Raw genomic sequence first — 18282 nt, forward strand, 5'->3', positions numbered from 1 at the left:
TTATGGCATATTATTAATAATGTGCCAATTCACAACAAAAGTCACAATCATACCTGTTCTAATCATATTTAATTACTCAGTGGAGATTAATTGTACTGATGTAAACGACATCACAATCACACACGCTCACTTTTATTTACAGATGTGTGTTTTTTTAAAAATGTATGTCTATAGATCTATAAATTGTTATAAACCTTATATTCTTATAATTTCTATATATCTATAATATGTTCTATGGAAATTGGTTATTGTGTTAAAATGTAGATGAACTTGACTAATATCATTAATTAATTGTTGAAACAGTCTACAATAAACACTGCCATAACCTTTTAGTGACTGAAACATATTTAATCTATGTTTTCAATCTATAGTAATAATGATAATATTTAATGTTAACAAGCTTTATTCTGTTGTGTAATAATTTGTCCTTTGGTTAAATACAATTAGAGATAAAGCTCACCACCCCACCTGCAATTGGGATCCATGTTCTTCTCAGTGTGTGTGTGTGTGTGTGTGTGTGTGTGTGTGTGTGTGTGTGTGTGTGTGTGTGTGTGTGTGTGTGTGTGTGTGTGTGCGTGCAGTACAGTAGTCTGCTGTGTTTACAGATCAATGCTGTGTGTCTTCACTTAGATTACTTTGATAGAGTTGGAATAGGAACATGGGGAGATTAATCAAAGTGAAAGGGCACTGACACCCGGTCCGTGCCAGTCGATACGGCCGCGTGGGTAATTTGCCCCAAGGAGGGCTCTCGTCCATAAGATGATAAACAGTGTTTGCCCCGGTTTTTAGCCACAAGCATGCTCCTGCTCACGAAGAAAAATAGTTTCGACCCATGGTGTCTAATTCACAGTGGGGGGCGAGGGGCGGAACATTAATCATCCTTCGGCTGAAGCTCGGGCCTGACAACGACACCACTGTGGGCAGATTGGCTGGAGATATTCATCTGGTGAGCTCACTGTTAGGTAAACCCTCAAATACAGTGACGTGATGCTGCGATGACTGCAGACCCAGTTACTTTATGTTAATGGGAATGTACACCTAGTTAATGAGAAGTAAACACTGACAGTTGCTGTGAAAATGATGAATTTTTCCTGACAACAGTGTTCTGATGTGGAAGTAAAGAGATTTAATTTAGGGAACCTTTTGGGCACCTGTTTTCATGCTTGGCATGTGCCATGGATGCTTCATAGGAGGCTGCAGCTCAGTGCCAAGTGTTGCAGAATTGGATGGTGTCCAACGATTCCAACAGATCTCCATATGGACAACAGGGATTCCAGCAAAGTCTTGAAAAGAAAGAAAAACACTACAATAGGCATCGCTGACCTCCGCTTAATTTGTTGCATCTTCAGAAAGACTGACACCCTTTAATTGTAGGGCTAAAACAGAATAGAGAATATCACACGGTGGAGCTCTGCCAAGCCCACTCTTTCTCCCTCTCTCCCCAGGATGGAAAGCTGCAATACAGCGCTGAGGGCTTATAATACCAGCGAGCTGAGGCTTTGCTCCAGTCATCATTTCCATGCTGCTTTACGCTGATTCCCTAATATCCTTAGCGCCTAGCATAGGGATAAGCCCATCTCGCCGAAACATGGCTGTCATGCCTATAAACCATTCACGGCTCTAAAGAATCCATTATGGCTGCTCCACAAACACAGGGGACTCAAAGGGCCACTTTGCTCAAGCTCATTTACTCTTTTAAACCGTATTTATTTATCCTCAGTGCTGTTCTGGAATAGAGCGCCAACACACCACGTTACTCCACAGCTGGTAAAAATGGTGTAGTTAGTGGTCATTCATACCATACAGTAAATCACTTACAGCTATGTTGAGCTTAGGTGGTACGTGGAGGTGTACGTACAGACATCTCTAGTCAATAGAATTGTTCCTTAAGGAAGACGAGTCACTGAATGGCTCAATACGCTTGCAGTTTCTCCACTGAGCTTTTCCTGAGTGGCTCAGATCTGCCACTGATGGAGCGCTCTTCTGCAGGGAGCAAGTGTACGTGATAAAGGCTGACAGGTGATGGAGCCCAGCACACGAATGGAAGTGGAGAACAAACGCAGGAGTGTGATGTTTATGGCTGTGCGACGGATAAAGCACATCTCAGAGCCACCTGTCAGTGACTTCTGCTCTCTAGGAAATAAAAGAAAGTGGCACAGAGACATGGGAGCAGTGAAAAGGCCAGAGGTACCGTGACCCCCAAGTTCAGTGGGGGTCATAGTACCCCCACTGTCCATTGCACTATACAGCATTCATTTTGTTCTATTATTTATTTAGGTTGTATATGCTGCTGCTGCTTGTAGTCTTATTAGTATTTTTATGTTTTTCCATTTTTAAACCTATTTGTTCTCATTTTCTACAAATACTGTAGATTCTACACATATTGCTCTTTCAATGCTTCTTCTTTTACATGTTCACACCATTTTTCCAAAAATGTAAAAAACTTTTGTATACAGTTTTGTATTGCATTTTACCCCATTGTTCCCATCCGTATTACCTGTCTGACATAATTTTCATTACTCATATCACATCTACTGTAATTTATGCTACGTCTATCACCTCTTCTAGTAGCAGCATTCTGAGATCTGCTGTTGCCACCGCAGCTCTTTAATTCAACAGCCTGCTCGCACACATACTGTAGTAGTATACTACACTGCGCTGTGTGATGACAAACTAACACCCACAGTGATCTTTGTGTGAGGTAAACCAAGTTATGCGCTACGGTTCAGAGCTCTGTCAGTGATTACCCCCACCCCCTGCCTCTCTCTCTCATACACACACTTGCACATACCAGTTTGTAGATTATCAACAAGTATAGTCATTGAGTGGAAATTAATTTGCCACTGTTAATGGATAAAGACATTTTGCTGAGATCCGTAAAAACAGCTGAACTGCCAGCGATTACCTGCTGGAATCAGCTTTCATCAATATCAGGATAATTACAAAGCACTTCTGGCAGTGCGTGAAATGAATGGAGCATGCAACAGATTGGGCGATGGCCATAGATGTCTGCTGATATTAGGCCTCTCCCTCCTCAGAGAGGCTCCACGGGGGAGAGAGAGCGAGAGAGAGAAGGACTAGGCTACCTGAATGAGCTGCATCTTCAGGAGGCAGTTTGAGAGGGTTTCAAATTAAAACAGAAAAGGACAGAAATGACCGTGACTGACTGTAATGGAATCGCACAGCACTGAACAGACTGAACGTGAACATCATTAGAACAGAACTGAATACAAAGCATTAAAACAACAGCTGTGGAAAGAACAAAGTAACAGCACGCAATGCGGATAAATAGAATATGATGTGGAAAATAAGACGATTACAGCGCACAGGATTGACACAGACACAGACACAACTATTAAACCGTTAAAAAAATGAACAAGGCAGATTAAACTTTATTAGAATTAAAATTATGTAGAAAAAGATTTACCCGTGGACTTGATCCACTGACACAAGACATAGTTGATTGGATCCCACTGTCTTCATTAGCAGACACAGGGTTTACTCAGTGTGTCATTTATTCAGAGGAGGTCTAAGAATTCAGATTTGAAACACATGCTTGAGTGCTGCACAGATGGCAAATGTTTCTTTGCCTCAGCACTCTCCAGGTTCACACTACTGAACGGTCTCTGTCAGGTGGTTTGAGTGAGGAGGGGTGTTCAGGGTGTCAATCCCTGTCTTTCCCAGACTTCACTACCATCTCTCACATGGAACCACTTTGATTGCCCTCTCCTTTTTCACTTCCCCCTCCGATCCGTCAGCTCAGATAGCGAGCTGGAGGCAGTATTGGGTTTCCTTTCCAGCTGAAGGGTTACTTCAGTACATCGCTGGGATGAAAAGATGACTATTTTCCTCCCCTTTTTCCATCCAACTCTTTTTTCAGGTGAGAGACTCGGGGAGGAAGGAAACTATTACACAAGGGGTGAACCGGGGCCTGGAGACGCAGCTGCCAGCCCTGCCTCGGCCTGTTGGGGAGGAACAGGAGACTGGACAAGGGGAAACCTGAGATCTTTGGAAAAGGCTGAGAGTGACCCAAGAAAAACTTCCGCTGAGCCTCCACTATCCTCATCCAGGTCCCGTCAGAAAGTGTTTCCCACAATGGTCTTAGGCTGCTCCCAAGGCGGTGGTGGGCTCCCCAGAGGCCCATAGACTCACGCAGGCATGTGTGAGAGCGTTACAGGAATAGGCACAAGGATCGCTGTAATCAAATTTTAAGGTTTAAGCCACATAAGATTAAACTAGATGTTGGATTGTAATGGACTGAGGTTTACTGTAAGTTCATCTTTTTTCAGTGTCTGGGTGAGTTTTTGAAATTTCTGGCAAGGCTTATTGAGTTGAAGGAAATTCCAGACTTCAGAGGGTGTTTTCATAGCGTTTCCATTTCGTCTGGAGCGAAGGACCCAATGCAGTCGTACATCAATCTTTGCATTATTAAAAAGTGGGGATTTCATAGTGAAGCGTATTATCTGAGGAAGCGTGTTGTCTAATTGTTGCTTGCTTGACCTACAGCTCTCACATTTGGCAGTTTGATGACATCTACACCCTGTTGCTTTGAATCTTTCCTCTGTTTGGCCAGGTGCAGAATGTGAACACTTGAAGCGTATAATAATAATTGTACATGTAGATAAGGGACGTTCGTCTCCTATTGCATTCTGAGATGTACCTGATTTATTGGCCTCACTGCACCTCACCAGTTCACAGATTGCTAGAGTGACTGAAGGGAAGGAGTGATTACTGAGTTAATATCTGCCATTGATCTTTTCATTGATGATTTGTCCTTTGCTAATGACTGTGACTGAACCGATTGAAATAATGCGTAACCTAACATCAGAGGTTCGCTTCTCGAAAAGGAAAACCGCTGCGAAAAATCAGCTTGAAAAGGCAGAGAGGAAATTGAGACAATATTAAAAAAGAAAAGGTTCAATCTGCTGGCGTTTCCCCTGCTGATCAGAAGGGCTGCGGACTACCGCTGGGCTCCTTAACATCTGGTTGGGCAATTTACCCCGCTCTGACGACTAGAAAGGTTAAACCACTAAAATTTAATATTTGCCTAGAGGGGGTCAAGGCACTGCAATTACAAGGTACAATCGGCAGGGCTAATCAGCTAGTAGCGCATACCAGGGGCTCGGCTGGGCAAATCAAATAAGCCCTGATCAGACGCACCATTCTCTGCCTCTCCTGTTTACTTATTAAAGCCTGTCCTCATGTTCAAGGGCCCCACTGCAGCCTCTAGCCCCACACACCCCATGGCACTGGGGAGTAAATTTAGCTCCTGACGATTTTCAAATGGGGCCATGGTGCTTGTGCAAGAGAGCAGCCCCTGTGTTAATCAGTATCTGCGGCCCTTTGTTGCGAAATGATCTCAAATTACTTTCCTCCAATCTGGCAGACATTAACACCTTGGGAAGGAATGGGATAGGCAGGGATTTGTACCCTGAGGAGGGAGAGAGAGTGCTGAGCAGCGCGAGGCAGACGTGTGAGGGCCCACATATACAGTAGGAGCCTCGCGTCTCTGAAGGATGTGTGTTCCACAATGCTGTTTACATGATTGCTCTTTGACACACATTTCCTAATTGACTGAGTATCAAGTGCAGGATTAGTGTATAATATATCAGAACTGTCTGGCGTGCAACACTTTTGAACAAGGCTCGGGGAACAATTACTGGTAATTAAATATGTGCCAGTTACTGGAAAAGATAATTATGTCCTTGGTGTATAACACCAATTAATTACTTTTATTTCAGTGAGCAAAGCTTTTAAATGGCAGCGGAAGCCGTTCGAATGCCGCCCGGGTTTGAGTGCAAGCAACCTCGATGTTTGTTAATGCGCAACTTGTCACAGAGACACATAGCCACAAATGCAAATTGTTTAAAATCAAAATCACTTTCTGCAGCAAAACTCACATTTAGTGTAGAAGAAGAGGAATTTGCAGCAGATGCACGTGTTCCTTACGGGTTCACACCATATACAGCACAAGCCATTGACAGCTCTGCTCGCTCTGGTATTAGCAGCAAACAAGCTCTTTTAAGATCCAGTCATAATATTTTTACCTCTCTCTTCTCCTTCCCTGGTCATTAAACATTGACTTAATGGCTCGAATGAAACAGTGACTTCCCTCAGGAGGGCAGAGCTCAACTACTTCTGCTAAGAGGATTGGTCAGATTGGATATAAAATCCTGTGCAAAATCACGAATGCCTCATATATCCTGACACCTTCTGCAGTGCTTACAACCCCTCACCACCACCTGAAAATAGCAAAAGATCAGCTGTAAGTCACAAAAGTAACTGCTGCTGTGTGTATGGCACGATTTTATATATCAAAGAGGTGAAAATGTATGGATTAGGAAACGATCCTAATTTGGGCACGCAGCTCTAATGTCTAACATGGAAATACCTGTGGCTGATCATTAGTAATCTATTAAATCCATGGTCTAGAAATGGTTAGACTGCCAGCCCCTTGGAGCCAAACGTGGCTGATGCTGCTTTTCCAATCCCCCTCACGCTTTGGTTAATGAGATACAGAGTCAGATGGCCCAGGCGTGCTTCCTCTCCCTTCTCTCTCTCTCTCTCTCTCTCTCTCTCTGGTCCTGCAGCACACACTGTACAATAATTTTTATCTGCCAGCTCACTCTCGACTCCTGCACCAATGGATTAATCCATGCATCCGTGCAGCCTCCTTAAACAGTCTTCCAGGGATGTGCGACTGTGTGTGTGCCAGTACATCCTGGGGGGATGTGTTTTCTGTGTATTATCAGCTTGTAAATAACTATGTCTAAGCATTGTTTATGAAACTACTGGAGTGTGTGTTTGCAGGTGCAAGTTCATACAGGTCCCTGTCCAAAATCTGAACCCACAACTGCTGCAAATGAGGCTGAGGTCATTTATAGTCAGTTAGTGCAAATGACTGATCACCTGTTTTCACATATTGTCAGCAATATGTATTAGATCATTTATTCGATGATCAATGATTCAATGATTCAATGATTTGCAGCAATTTTTCAGACAATTTTCATTATTGTTTGTAGATCTTCTTATTTTTGTGCATCTCAACTCAACATTAGGACTAACAGACATTAAGGGTGTAGGGTTGAAATAGTATAAATACTATTGCATATACTATAATATGTACAGTACTACTAGCTAGTGTACAAATAATTTTTATAAAATATTTATTGTGTAATGTGGTGTTTGCTACAGTTTTGCTGCAGCTGGCCTATCACCATTTATTTTCATTTTCAGTGAGTTGTTCACTTCACTTATGCACTGATCTGTGGGACTGTAGCGGTGGACACCATTCTGTGTCCACACACTTCTCCAAAATGACCACACTCCATCTTCCAAACCTGCCTATAATGAGAGTGAGGTATGGATTTGTGACACATGCCTGGCTTTCTGTCCAACTTTTGGGAGGCTTAATGTTAGGGTTAGGGTGGAGTCAGGCATAAAGCGGTTAGAACTGAGGCTTGGGTGAGTCTCTGGGGAATGCATGTACGTGGACACAACACGATTGGTTTTGTGTCTTTCTTGCATTCTTCTGCCAAAATCTGACCATGACATACAGTACAGTAATAGAGTAAGATGTCTGTAAAGCTACAGTAACCATTTGTACTAAGTCACACGGGTAGGGCAAAAATCAGTAAAACACTAACTGGAGTTTGGTTATATGTGTTTAGGGGGTGACATGCTGTACTAGTGCTTATGAACTGGTCGTTAGAAAATAAGTTAAGAGTTTTGTCTTTGTTGTATACATGTTCTGTGTATGTGTGTTCATCCTGGCTCTCAGGCGAGGCCCTGCCTGTGTCACAGAGAGCCTGGCTCCCCCTGGATCTAAGCAGTATTGACTAAGCCATCAGAGCTGGTGATGCATCAGACTCCCTGTTCGCTCTCCTTTGCCTCCCCCTCCTGCCCCTGGCGGCCGCGTGGGCCTGTTCTGACATGCTGTCACCTTGGTAACTGCTGCCAGAGAGAGCAGCCTGCTGGGATAGCTGACCCGCGCTGGCGGCGGGCCGGGGAGCTGCAGCAGGATATGTCACCAGCAGACCCCCGAGGACCAAATGACCCCTGCTATAGTCCTCCAACATCAATTCGTCTGCTGTGAAAATTCATCACACACACACACACACACACACACACACACACACACACACACACACACACACACACACACACACACACACGCACACACGCACGCACGCACACACACGCACGCACGCACGCACACACACACACACACACACACACAGACATCAGTTCAACATACTTTACATTCGTACATTAATGTGCGCTGTTAAACAATGTGACTGAGGATTCGTTCACTGGAATCACAACAAGTTCTAATATAACTCAGGTGATTTTTAAAAGTTTGAATCCCTAAAATCCCTAAAAATTTCCCTAAACTGCAAAACTATCTGCCTCTGAACCTCGTGCTGCGAGCACTCACGAGCAGAAAGTCTTTGGAGAATAGCGTCATCTTGTCTACATTTCAATGGTTAAAAAGTTATTGCTTGGCACCTTACGAATCTTCCTCTCTGCACGATTCTCAGAGCCGACATGAACACGGTTTGCTGGCACCGGCTCGTCAGCGGCTGTGGGTGTCAGACTCTGCGAATGTTCGATGTCCTTTGAAATGCTGACCAGCTTTTTGGACAAGGCTTTGGAGACAGAGAAACCATAACACCTGGGTCTAACTGGCTTTTATGATGAACAGCACAGTAACATAAACACAGGATTCAGGATTTGTAAGGCTGAATAAACACAGTGAGTGTAATAGAAGTATGTACACAAGTACTTAGACAACAAGTACAAGTTGGCCAACAGAGATCTGCAGGAAAAAGCTAAAGATGACACAGTTGCTGTATGAAAAAACATGTTATCAGTGTTTGTGCCTTTATAGGAAATAAATTGTTGAATTAATGTTCATCGACACATTGCTAAATTTGTACACCTCACTCACAGATGGCGTCATTGTATATTGTATTGTATATTGTATGTATTTTATATTTCTCAAAGATGGCAGAGGTGGATTTTTGTAAATACATGATTTAACACAACACTGATAAAAGTAATACATAAAATAAAGTGTGAATTTGAGTTGACTAATAAATAAAACAGCATTAAAAAAGCTCCAGCTACCCTAAACTTGTTCCAGAACTTTTGAACAACATTTCCACTGGGTGGCGCTGTAATGTCAGGGAAGACGTAGAGAAGTGATTTACTATCGAAAAGCAGAGGTGCTTTTACATTGACTCAATATCTAACGCATGGAGTATTTCATTGTGGAAACTCATGACATATTAGTAAATTATAATTTTTACATGTATGAAGAGGAAACTAAATGAATTAATGGGTTTAAAATATTTTAAATATGCACTTCTATTATTTAAAGCTGAACAAATGTTCAATTTCAGCAATAAATAAATTACAATAAAATACAAACATTTGCACGCAGCAAGTTCTGAATGAAGCTTGATCTTACTTCATCTTAGGTTCAACTTAAAATAGAGGCAACATAGAAATGTCGGAATGTTTGAGTGCGGGCCTGTTTATCACTGCTCATAGTTTTCCTTGAGCATAAAACCCCAAATCTGTGTCAGTAAAACTCAACACAGACGTTGTTTTAACAAAATCATATTTATTCTATTATGCTTTCTACAATTGCGGTTCAGTGTGTGGGGCTGAACGCACCTCACTGGGAGCTGACCCACAGCAGAAACACACCAGGAATGAATTCTCTGCGTCTTAAAACATAACTTATTACAACAGTTGCGTGAGACACGGAACAAGAACAAATGGAGCGCGATGCAAAAAAAAACTACAGACTATCTCTAGAGAGTTTAAATACATTCGCATCTTATTTTAAATAGGCTTTAAAGATGTATTTATAGCAAATCCAACAAAAGTAAAAACGGTAAAACAAAAAATGGTAAAACAAACTAGAAACAAAAATGATGAATGAGCTTCTATAACATTGTAATGTTCTTTCTTTTTGTAGGGTCTCATACGCTCAGATGTGATGACATTTCCTTTTTGCAGAAAGTTTGCCGTTTAATCTAATTTTATTGTGAAACTTCATATGCCATAATCATCTATAATGGTAATAATAGAGTATTTTCTTATTAAAATGATTCAATTACAGCTGTATTTGAATGCTTGATTGAAGCTAACAAAATGACTCGTGTTGTTGAATTAAAAGCGTTAAATTCGCATTTGGAACGAAGAAAATGGCAGTTGAAAAAAAGGAAAGCATGGGACTACAGCAGGCTTTATGTGCATTTGAAATGCAGACAGGCAGATGAGATGCTGAAGCACATTTACCTCGGTATGGCTGAGCTGCCTTCAGACTCCATTCACCCCGCCTCTACCTATCCATCCTGTCTGCTCACAAAACCATGACCTTCACAATTTATAGAGAGGAAACCCCCGAGAGTCACGTCATATTTTAAAAACGCTCTCCTCCTTTTCCTCTCTTCGCCTTTTCTTCTTCATCTCCTCCTGCCACTGTCACAATAGACACTTGATAAACTGAATTCACACATAGGCCTATTATAAATAAACAATTTTATTTAAAAAAATAAAGAATGTTATTATGTTATATTAAATGCATATTATTATTATTATTATTATTATTATTATTATTATTATTATTATTATTATTATTATTATTATTATTATTATTATTATTTATGTGTTTATTATTTAAATACAATCTATGCCAGCTTCAATTTAACCGATAAAAAACTAACGTTTAATTTTATAGAAACATAACTGTTTACAACAATTACGCAGATGTTTTTGCTGCACGTTTCTGTCTTAAGAATGTGTTATATGTAAACAAAGCCGACCTGGTATTTAAAAGTAAACACACGTTATACGCAGTGATAACCAAATAAAAGTTGAATAGATCAAAGAAGCCGCAGTACTTACTGTAAAATAACAGTAATAATAATGATCAAACGTCAGCAGTCACAACCAGACAGAGGGAAATTTTCTGTGCGTCTCCTCTGCAGCACAGATAAATCCATGTGGACGTGAAAGTGGAAGACTCCCTGTGGAGAGCAGCTCAGAATAATCCATATTCATGCGCTCGACACGTGGAGTAAATACAGTATGAGTGAGGAACCATTGTGTATATGCTCGTTTTCACCGGTGAAGATTGAGTCTGACACCAACCTGCTTCACATTTACTGCTTTCGTGGTGACACAAAGTGGAAGTGTAACTGCGCCTGAAAACAACGCTCAGTGTATTATAGTTTATTAAAAGTATAAGCGATCGGCATTTACATAAAGTCCCCTATAAGCAGGTCATTAAAATAACGTGAATTCATAATTGAAAAGTGAATCTCTACATCCTACATTCTAAATCAACATTTACACAGCAATATGACACGCGTGAAAACAATCCACTGAAAATAAGCTGCATTAGAGGCCCACAGGTGTGATCAGATGACACGCAGTACACGTTATTACGAATGTTAGGACTTTTATTTGCTGAGGCGAACGCAGCTATAAAATGCTAATCTGCATAATTAGATTGTTTCATTTTGATTTATTCACCTACAACATCGACTTCGTGTCAGCCTCAGTGACTGATTGAAGGGCTCGCGCAACATTAATAATAATATTAATAATAATTATGCGTTACAATAAAAGTTGGTGTTTTTTTAATCTCTCCACCCTCCATCCCTCCACCGCGTGAAGTCTTGTTTTAAAGAGCGGAGCGACGTGACAACGAGCAGCTTTAATTAGTGCGAATGAGCACGACGAGCCTATTGGGCTACTGGCGTCCTAAATCAATAGCTGGGAAAGCAAAGTGCTCCTAAGGCCTGAACGTACCACTGCGCACACCCTGACACCCTGACACGCGCGCACACACGCATGCTCACGCACACAAACATGCTGCTGCCAACAAGGTTTTGAAGACCCATGGAAAAGGCAAAGCTGGTGCAGAATAGGCGGATCAAAATCCATTATGAGATTTGAAACTCTTTTTGTGTTGCCTTTGGTTAGAGAAAAAAGTCCCTCACTATGTTGGGATATTTCTGCATGAAGCGAGCAAGATGCTGCCCGTTCGAAGCGCCTTCTTAGCAGACGCATCTGCGTGCACCGTGTGGACGCACAGGTTCGCTGTATGGGGTTTTATGAGCAGCGTGGCAGGCTTATCTTAGCACGTCATGTGACTTTGAATTTTATGGAGAGGAGCTCAGGAGCTGCATGCACAATGAGCAAGCACACGTAAGCATGTTAGGCCAAAGTGGAGGCACAGTTGGCGATGAAGCATTTTAAAAAAGCCTGCGTTACACGTTTATGTCCTGTTGAAAAGAGCTAAAGTCGGGTTTGACTTGTTTTGAGCAGCCTCATAATTAATCTTAGCCTAAAACATCCCAGCATTTCAACGCGTCACACATCCTCACAAACGCGTTTACTAATTAATTACAAAGCGAAACGTGGAAACATAAAGTTGAGGAGGCACGTAGAGCCTAGCGCGTCACTGCTGCCACTTTTATTAATGGGGACAAAGAAAAATGATGCCTACTTCTCTATATCATTGAATTCAGTTGCTAAGCAACTAGTATGGGAAATCATCCGCGAAATTCAAATTCCTGCAGCGAGGGGACACGTTTTGTTGAGTTTTGCTGAATAGGCGAGCAGAATGAGTCAAGAAAAAAAGTTTGGAGAGGAAGAACACAACTGTCCTCGAACTCTGACAAAAAACAGACACAACAAAGCCCATCAGTTATAATTAATCAAATAAAACGACTCGTTGTTTCCTCTTGGTTTCACAGTAGCAACATACTCCATCATTTCTTGTGAAAAAGTCCTGACACAACAGTTCTGATATTAATCTGACCCACACGGACTCGTCAAACAGCACGGTTTCATCCTCGCTAAAACAGTTCGGGGCTGAGCCTGTGGGTCTGCTCACAATCAATAAGCTGAGTGACCCAGTGCCCCGGATGCTATAACAACACGCCAGCTCACCTGAAAACACACACCTGTGCCTGTTTATATGTTCACAATCTGGCAACGCAAACAAGGTTCTTCATTTACTATTACGCGATTAGAGTCGTTTAATACTGTGGAGCACGTGAAGGATGCAGACTAATAATTACATTAAATGCACGCTTAGGATACAGCGTCTAAACGATAAGCTGCAATATAAATATTACATAACACCCAGTCAACGTTACATGCAGCAACATAGACGCAGTTTGGGGTTTATCCCCCTGTTTTCTCCTGGTTTTCATCCTACAGGCTGAGGCTACAGCTTCTGCTTTTTGCTCAAGGCCTGAAGAGGCAGCACATGTAAACAAACAGACGAGCCATTGTGCAGGCCAGCGACCGGCTGCGACGTGACGCTTTGGACGGTTGTGTACTGCGCTGGGACGAGAAAACACGCTGCTGGACGCTTGTCTGAGCGCCGACGAGGCGTTAGGGGTAACAATGAGAGGACCAAGCTACTCATGTACGCTAGCAAATAGTGTTTTCTGCTTTAAATGATGAGTAGTTCAAAAATATACGGATGCTGTTTTACTCTGACAGAGGCTTTAAGACGCATGCAGCTTCACTTGGGACAACACAGTCCACCATTTTCTTTGATAGCTCCCACTGCTGCAGCTAAAAGGAGCACTCAGGCTAAATCCCCTCTAAAAACAGTCACATGCACGGTCAGAATATGAACTTCAAAACACACCATGACTGCGTTTCATTCTAAGAAATTTATTGTGTCTCAATCAGCTCGTACGGAACCACTACTGAAATTAAATTACAATCAAATTATCACATCAAAATATACCCTTATTACCTAACAACGGTCAATGTCAGCTTATGATGATTTGTGCTCCTTTAGAAACAATAATACAAAATTAAACAAATAAGGGCAACAACAACAAAAAATATATATAAGAAAATAGAATTCAAATAAAACAAGGAAGGGAAAGCATCTTACACAAGTTCCCGGGGGAAAATAAATTACCGTTTGGAATAATTCATATGTATTCCGAATAAAATATTAAAACAAGTCATTCTGATGAAAAATATAAAGTAAATAACTCAGATCAGTATCTGATCTAGTGATCTATATTGCCGGCTTTACAGAGTTTTGTTTATTAAAACCTACCAAAGAATACTGCTTAGAAAGGGCAGCATTAATAGTATATCCACAGCACCCACTCAGTCACACTTGGCAACAGATATTCAGAATTTTTTTCTCAAATAAGTGCAACTGAAGTCTTTTCAAATGTCTTATGCTCTATTTGTTGAAAAGGAGAGAGAGAGAGATCCACTCACGGTGTCAAAGTCCATTAAATAATAATAATTATAGGAACAATAAAAACCCATGTGAGCAAAAAAAGCTGATCTTTGAGATCAGGCGGGAACAGTCCTGGTCCTCTTTTCTTCCACGAGGGCCTCGATGTGAATTTGAAAAAAAAAGGATCCCTAATCCGCGCGCGTGCATGTACACGTGCGCGCGTGTGAGTGTGTGTGAGCAAATGCACCCATGCAGTCCACCTCAGAAAACATAATTGCTGTAAATCATGATGGAAGCTTCGTGAATGTCACTCTTCACACTGTTGCAATTTTTCCTCTGTTATTGTTGGGCATGGACAGAGAGGAGGGTGCAGGAGGCAAAGGAGGCCGCTTCAGTCCCATTTTAAATATACAAAATGCCTGCTCCTTTGTTTCTTCAGTCAAACTCAGGATAATGATGGGGGAATGTTTTTTAGGAGGGAGGAAGAGTAAAAACATAAAAAACAATACTTGGTTTCCTCTTGGTGTGTTTCAATGAGCCAAAATTACCTGGTGGAATGAACTTGTAGTTGTCACCCTCTGGTCGCTCGGTTCACTTGCATCTTTTAAGTAATCTACTAAAAAATGCCCCTGAAAGAAACAAGCAGAAGGAACCTTTTAGGTAAAGACATTTGAGGGCCTGGAAGAAGGTTAACGGTGCGTTTTCTGAGGGGGTTTGGGAGGAAAAAGGGGAAAAGCTTGCTGTTTTTTCTCATTTTCTTTTTTGTTTTCTGGTGAAAAATAGATAACACATTTGCAGTCTCATTCATATTCCCTCACAATCACAGTATCAAAAAATTTGGCTATCCTGGCGATAGTCTGTGTGTTTTTAATCAGTTTAATTTCATATAAAATATTCTCGTGTGCTGTTCTATGTTTCACTGAACATTCTTTTGCAGTCCATGGAGGGGGGCGGTGTTTCTGCACTCACATTGCCGACCTGAGAGTACACATCCTCCGGCGTCTGTGCCGCTCCTGGGGGCGTCATTCGTTTTTCCTTCTGTCTCCTATTGCAAAACCACACTCTAACCACCTCTTTCTCGAGCTGCAGGTTGTCCGCCAGCGTGCTGATCTCCTGCGCCGAAGGCTTGGGGCATTTGAGGAAGTGGCTTTCCAGAGCCCCCTTGACGCTGACTTCGATGGATGTGCGCTTCTTTCGCTTTCTCCCCTGCGCCGCGATCTTGTCGATGCTGGTGGGGCTGCCGGTGGAGGAGTCGGCCTCCTCAAGCCACTTGTTTAACAAAGGCTTAAGCTTGCACATGTTTTTGAAGCTGAGCTGCAGAGCCTCGAATCTGCAGATGGTTGTCTGAGAGAAAACGTTCCCATACAGTGTGCCCAAAGCCAAGCCGACGTCCGCCTGCGTAAAGCCCAGTTTGATCCTCCGCTGTTTGAACTGCTTGGCGAACTGTTCCAGGTCGTCCGAGGTCGGCGTGTCGTCGTCCGAGTGCGGGTCGTGGTTGTTGACGCCGCCGTGGTGCTGGTGATGCGGATGCTGGTGGTGATGGTGGTGGTGGTGGCTCCCGTGGTCCAGGTCTGGGGTGTCCCCCCTCACCAAGCCTGGGTGAACCAAGCTTTGACTCCCTGGGCTCAGCATCCCGTTCACAGTGAAGCCCCCTGGCTGTGAGTATATCAGCGACTGCTGCTGCTGCTGCCCCCCGGATAATGAGTTAATGTGAGCCGCAGTCGTGCTGCCCCAAGCCCCGGCGTGAGTCTGGTGGGGGGCCAAGTGAGGGGGCCTATGGTGCAGCGCGGTTCCCGTGTGCAGATCGTCTCTGGCGGAGTTTTTCACGTCCTGCTGCTGCGGGCTGCCCGTCATCCCGACGGGACTCGATGACCACGGCGATCCGGCTTCAGCTGCTGCAACCGCCGCCGCTGCCGCCGCTGCTGCGGCGTGCGGGAGAGATGTCACCCACTGGTGGGCATGGCTCAGCATGTGTCCGCCGTTGCTCGCTGCCATTGCGCCTTGCATAAAGTCACTCTGTACCATCTTGACCGAAGGGTCTCCCCTGTAGCCCCCAGACCCCGAGGTAACCGCAGCACTGCCCGGCTGCATGCCACCACCTCCAGAGTCAGAGTGCACGATGGATCCGGACGATAAGATACTATTACTGGGCAGATAAGGATTGGAAGCCGCGGTGGCCATTCCGTCAACCCTTATGAATATGTTTGTGGATAACCCCCCTCCCTTTTACAGTCACTTCTTTCGAGCAGGCAAATTGTATCTCATGAATTATTCAAACTTTAAAAGTAGCAGTTTTTTGGCAAATACCATGGACGTGCGTTTAAAACGCCAAAAAGCTGGAGAAAAATAGGGAGGCAGAAAACGAAATAAAATCCGCATGTATTTACAACATTCTAGTTGAAACACTTCTGCACGAATATAGGCGAAAAAAATTCCAGGATTTTTTTCAAAAGCCCTTTGAAACCATGTGCAGTCCGCTCAGAAAGTTTAGGATGGAATTGCGAACATTAAAATTCAAATATACGGGAGGAAAAAAGCGGCGTCCCAAACAAACTTTTCGGTGGTCGCAAAAAACAAAAAGCCTTGCAAATTCTCCAGCATGTACAAAGTCCCAGTTTACGTCCCTTTTGGATGTGAAAAACATTAGCAGAATGTCCTTAGTTCTTTTGTAATTCAGTCGCCGAGATTTCTCCCTCGCTTTATTCTTTTCTCTCTCTTCTTTTATAGCACTGTAGAGTCTATCTCTTTGTTCTGTTTTGATGTATATAAACCTGCCAAACCGCAAACTCCCGTTGAAGTACAATCCAGTATAACAGTGTACAGCGCTGCTCGCGAGCCTCTTCTCTCATTCGCTTGTTCTCTCTCGCTACCTCCCTCTCTATATTTCTCTGTCTCTCTGTCTCTCTCTCTCCCCCCAGCCCCCCCCACTCGTGAAAGGCCCGTGTAGTCCCGCCCTCCTCTGTGCCCCGACAACGCGGGCATGTTTACCTCGTGCGTCCCCGTCCATTGGTTACGCGCAGAGTGATTGGCAGGTCTCGCCAGACTTGCTTCGGGCGCAGAAGCCCTCCTTCCGGCTGTTCCAATTGGCTGATTTTTAATTGCAGTCCAAACAAAACGGGGAGTACAAGTTGGTAGTAAATAGTACTGAGATATTAACACACAAACAGGAGTGAAGAGGTCGAAGAAGTGTGACCTCAAGCTTGGGACCAGCACGACTAAAAGCAGACGTTATAAACGTTTACAAAACGTATTTAATACGAGCTTCACCTGTTCCAAAGTACACATCTAAAGATAAATGCACATTATTAAGATTTATGCTTAGATTTACCCTCTCTTATTGCTGCTGCAAATGTGTCCAAGACAAATGCAGGTCTTTTATTCTAAACCTGCATTTGACATTATAAGATCTATTGGTAACAATTATAATTATCTGGTAGCCTGACCTGATTGTGTAACAGAATAAAGCATCAATGCTGCCATGGGTAGGGGTTTAATTCCCTCTGGGCCACCCATAAAAACCCAGAGACTAGAATAAAAAAAGAAGATCCACTGAATGGTACATGCTTTATCTTGTTGCATTATTGTTGCCGCGTGTCCTCAAATTATCACATCAAACTGCCAAATGTGTGAAATATATACAGTTAATGAAGTCATGATTTAAATTCTAATTTCCACCCAAATCCATGTCACTGAACGCACCAGCAGCAGCCTGTACACGACTGTGCGCGTGTGCCTTGAGGTACAGGGCAGAAAAAAGGGGGACTGCCAGTCCTGCCCTCCGCCTCGTTTCCTTAGGAGTTAGCGCGCAAAGGTTGCGGGAATGCTGCCATGCGGAAACGCCACGCACAGGCAACCTCACTGAAGCACAGTGGAAGAGAAAGTGGCAAACAAAACAAGGACAAATTGAACAGCCCTTGAGGGATTTGCGCCGTGGCGGCGTTGGAAACGTCTGCTGAAGAAAACCAAAAATCCAGATATAGGCTGTAGCCCTTCACACGCAACCCCCTCAGGATGACCACGCAACCCCTGGAGATGAA

The 18282-nt window shown here is 43.1% G+C and overlaps 1 protein-coding gene across 2 annotated transcripts; it reads right to left on the reverse strand.

The window, feature by feature from the left end:
• Positions 1-13693: 13693 nt before the first annotated feature.
• Positions 13694-17113, reverse strand: pou3f3b (POU class 3 homeobox 3b). Of its 2 annotated transcripts, none has more exons than XM_029142321.2 (2): positions 15224-17113; positions 13694-14874 (listed from the first exon to the last, which is right to left on the reverse strand). In XM_029142321.2, exons 1-2 carry the CDS (start codon positions 16424-16426, stop codon positions 14776-14778), a joined length of 1302 nt encoding a protein of 433 aa, XP_028998154.1. In that variant the 5' UTR covers positions 16427-17113; the 3' UTR covers positions 13694-14775. The 2 variants fall into 2 exon arrangements, with proteins under 2 accessions (XP_028998154.1, XP_028998152.1); XM_029142319.2 differs by having other exon boundaries at positions 15215-17111.
• Between the last annotated feature and the right edge of the window lie 1169 nt (positions 17114-18282).

This window comes from Betta splendens, chromosome 2, assembly GCF_900634795.4.
Source record: "Betta splendens chromosome 2, fBetSpl5.4, whole genome shotgun sequence".
In the NCBI taxonomy this organism is placed as follows: domain Eukaryota; kingdom Metazoa; phylum Chordata; class Actinopteri; order Anabantiformes; family Osphronemidae; genus Betta; species Betta splendens.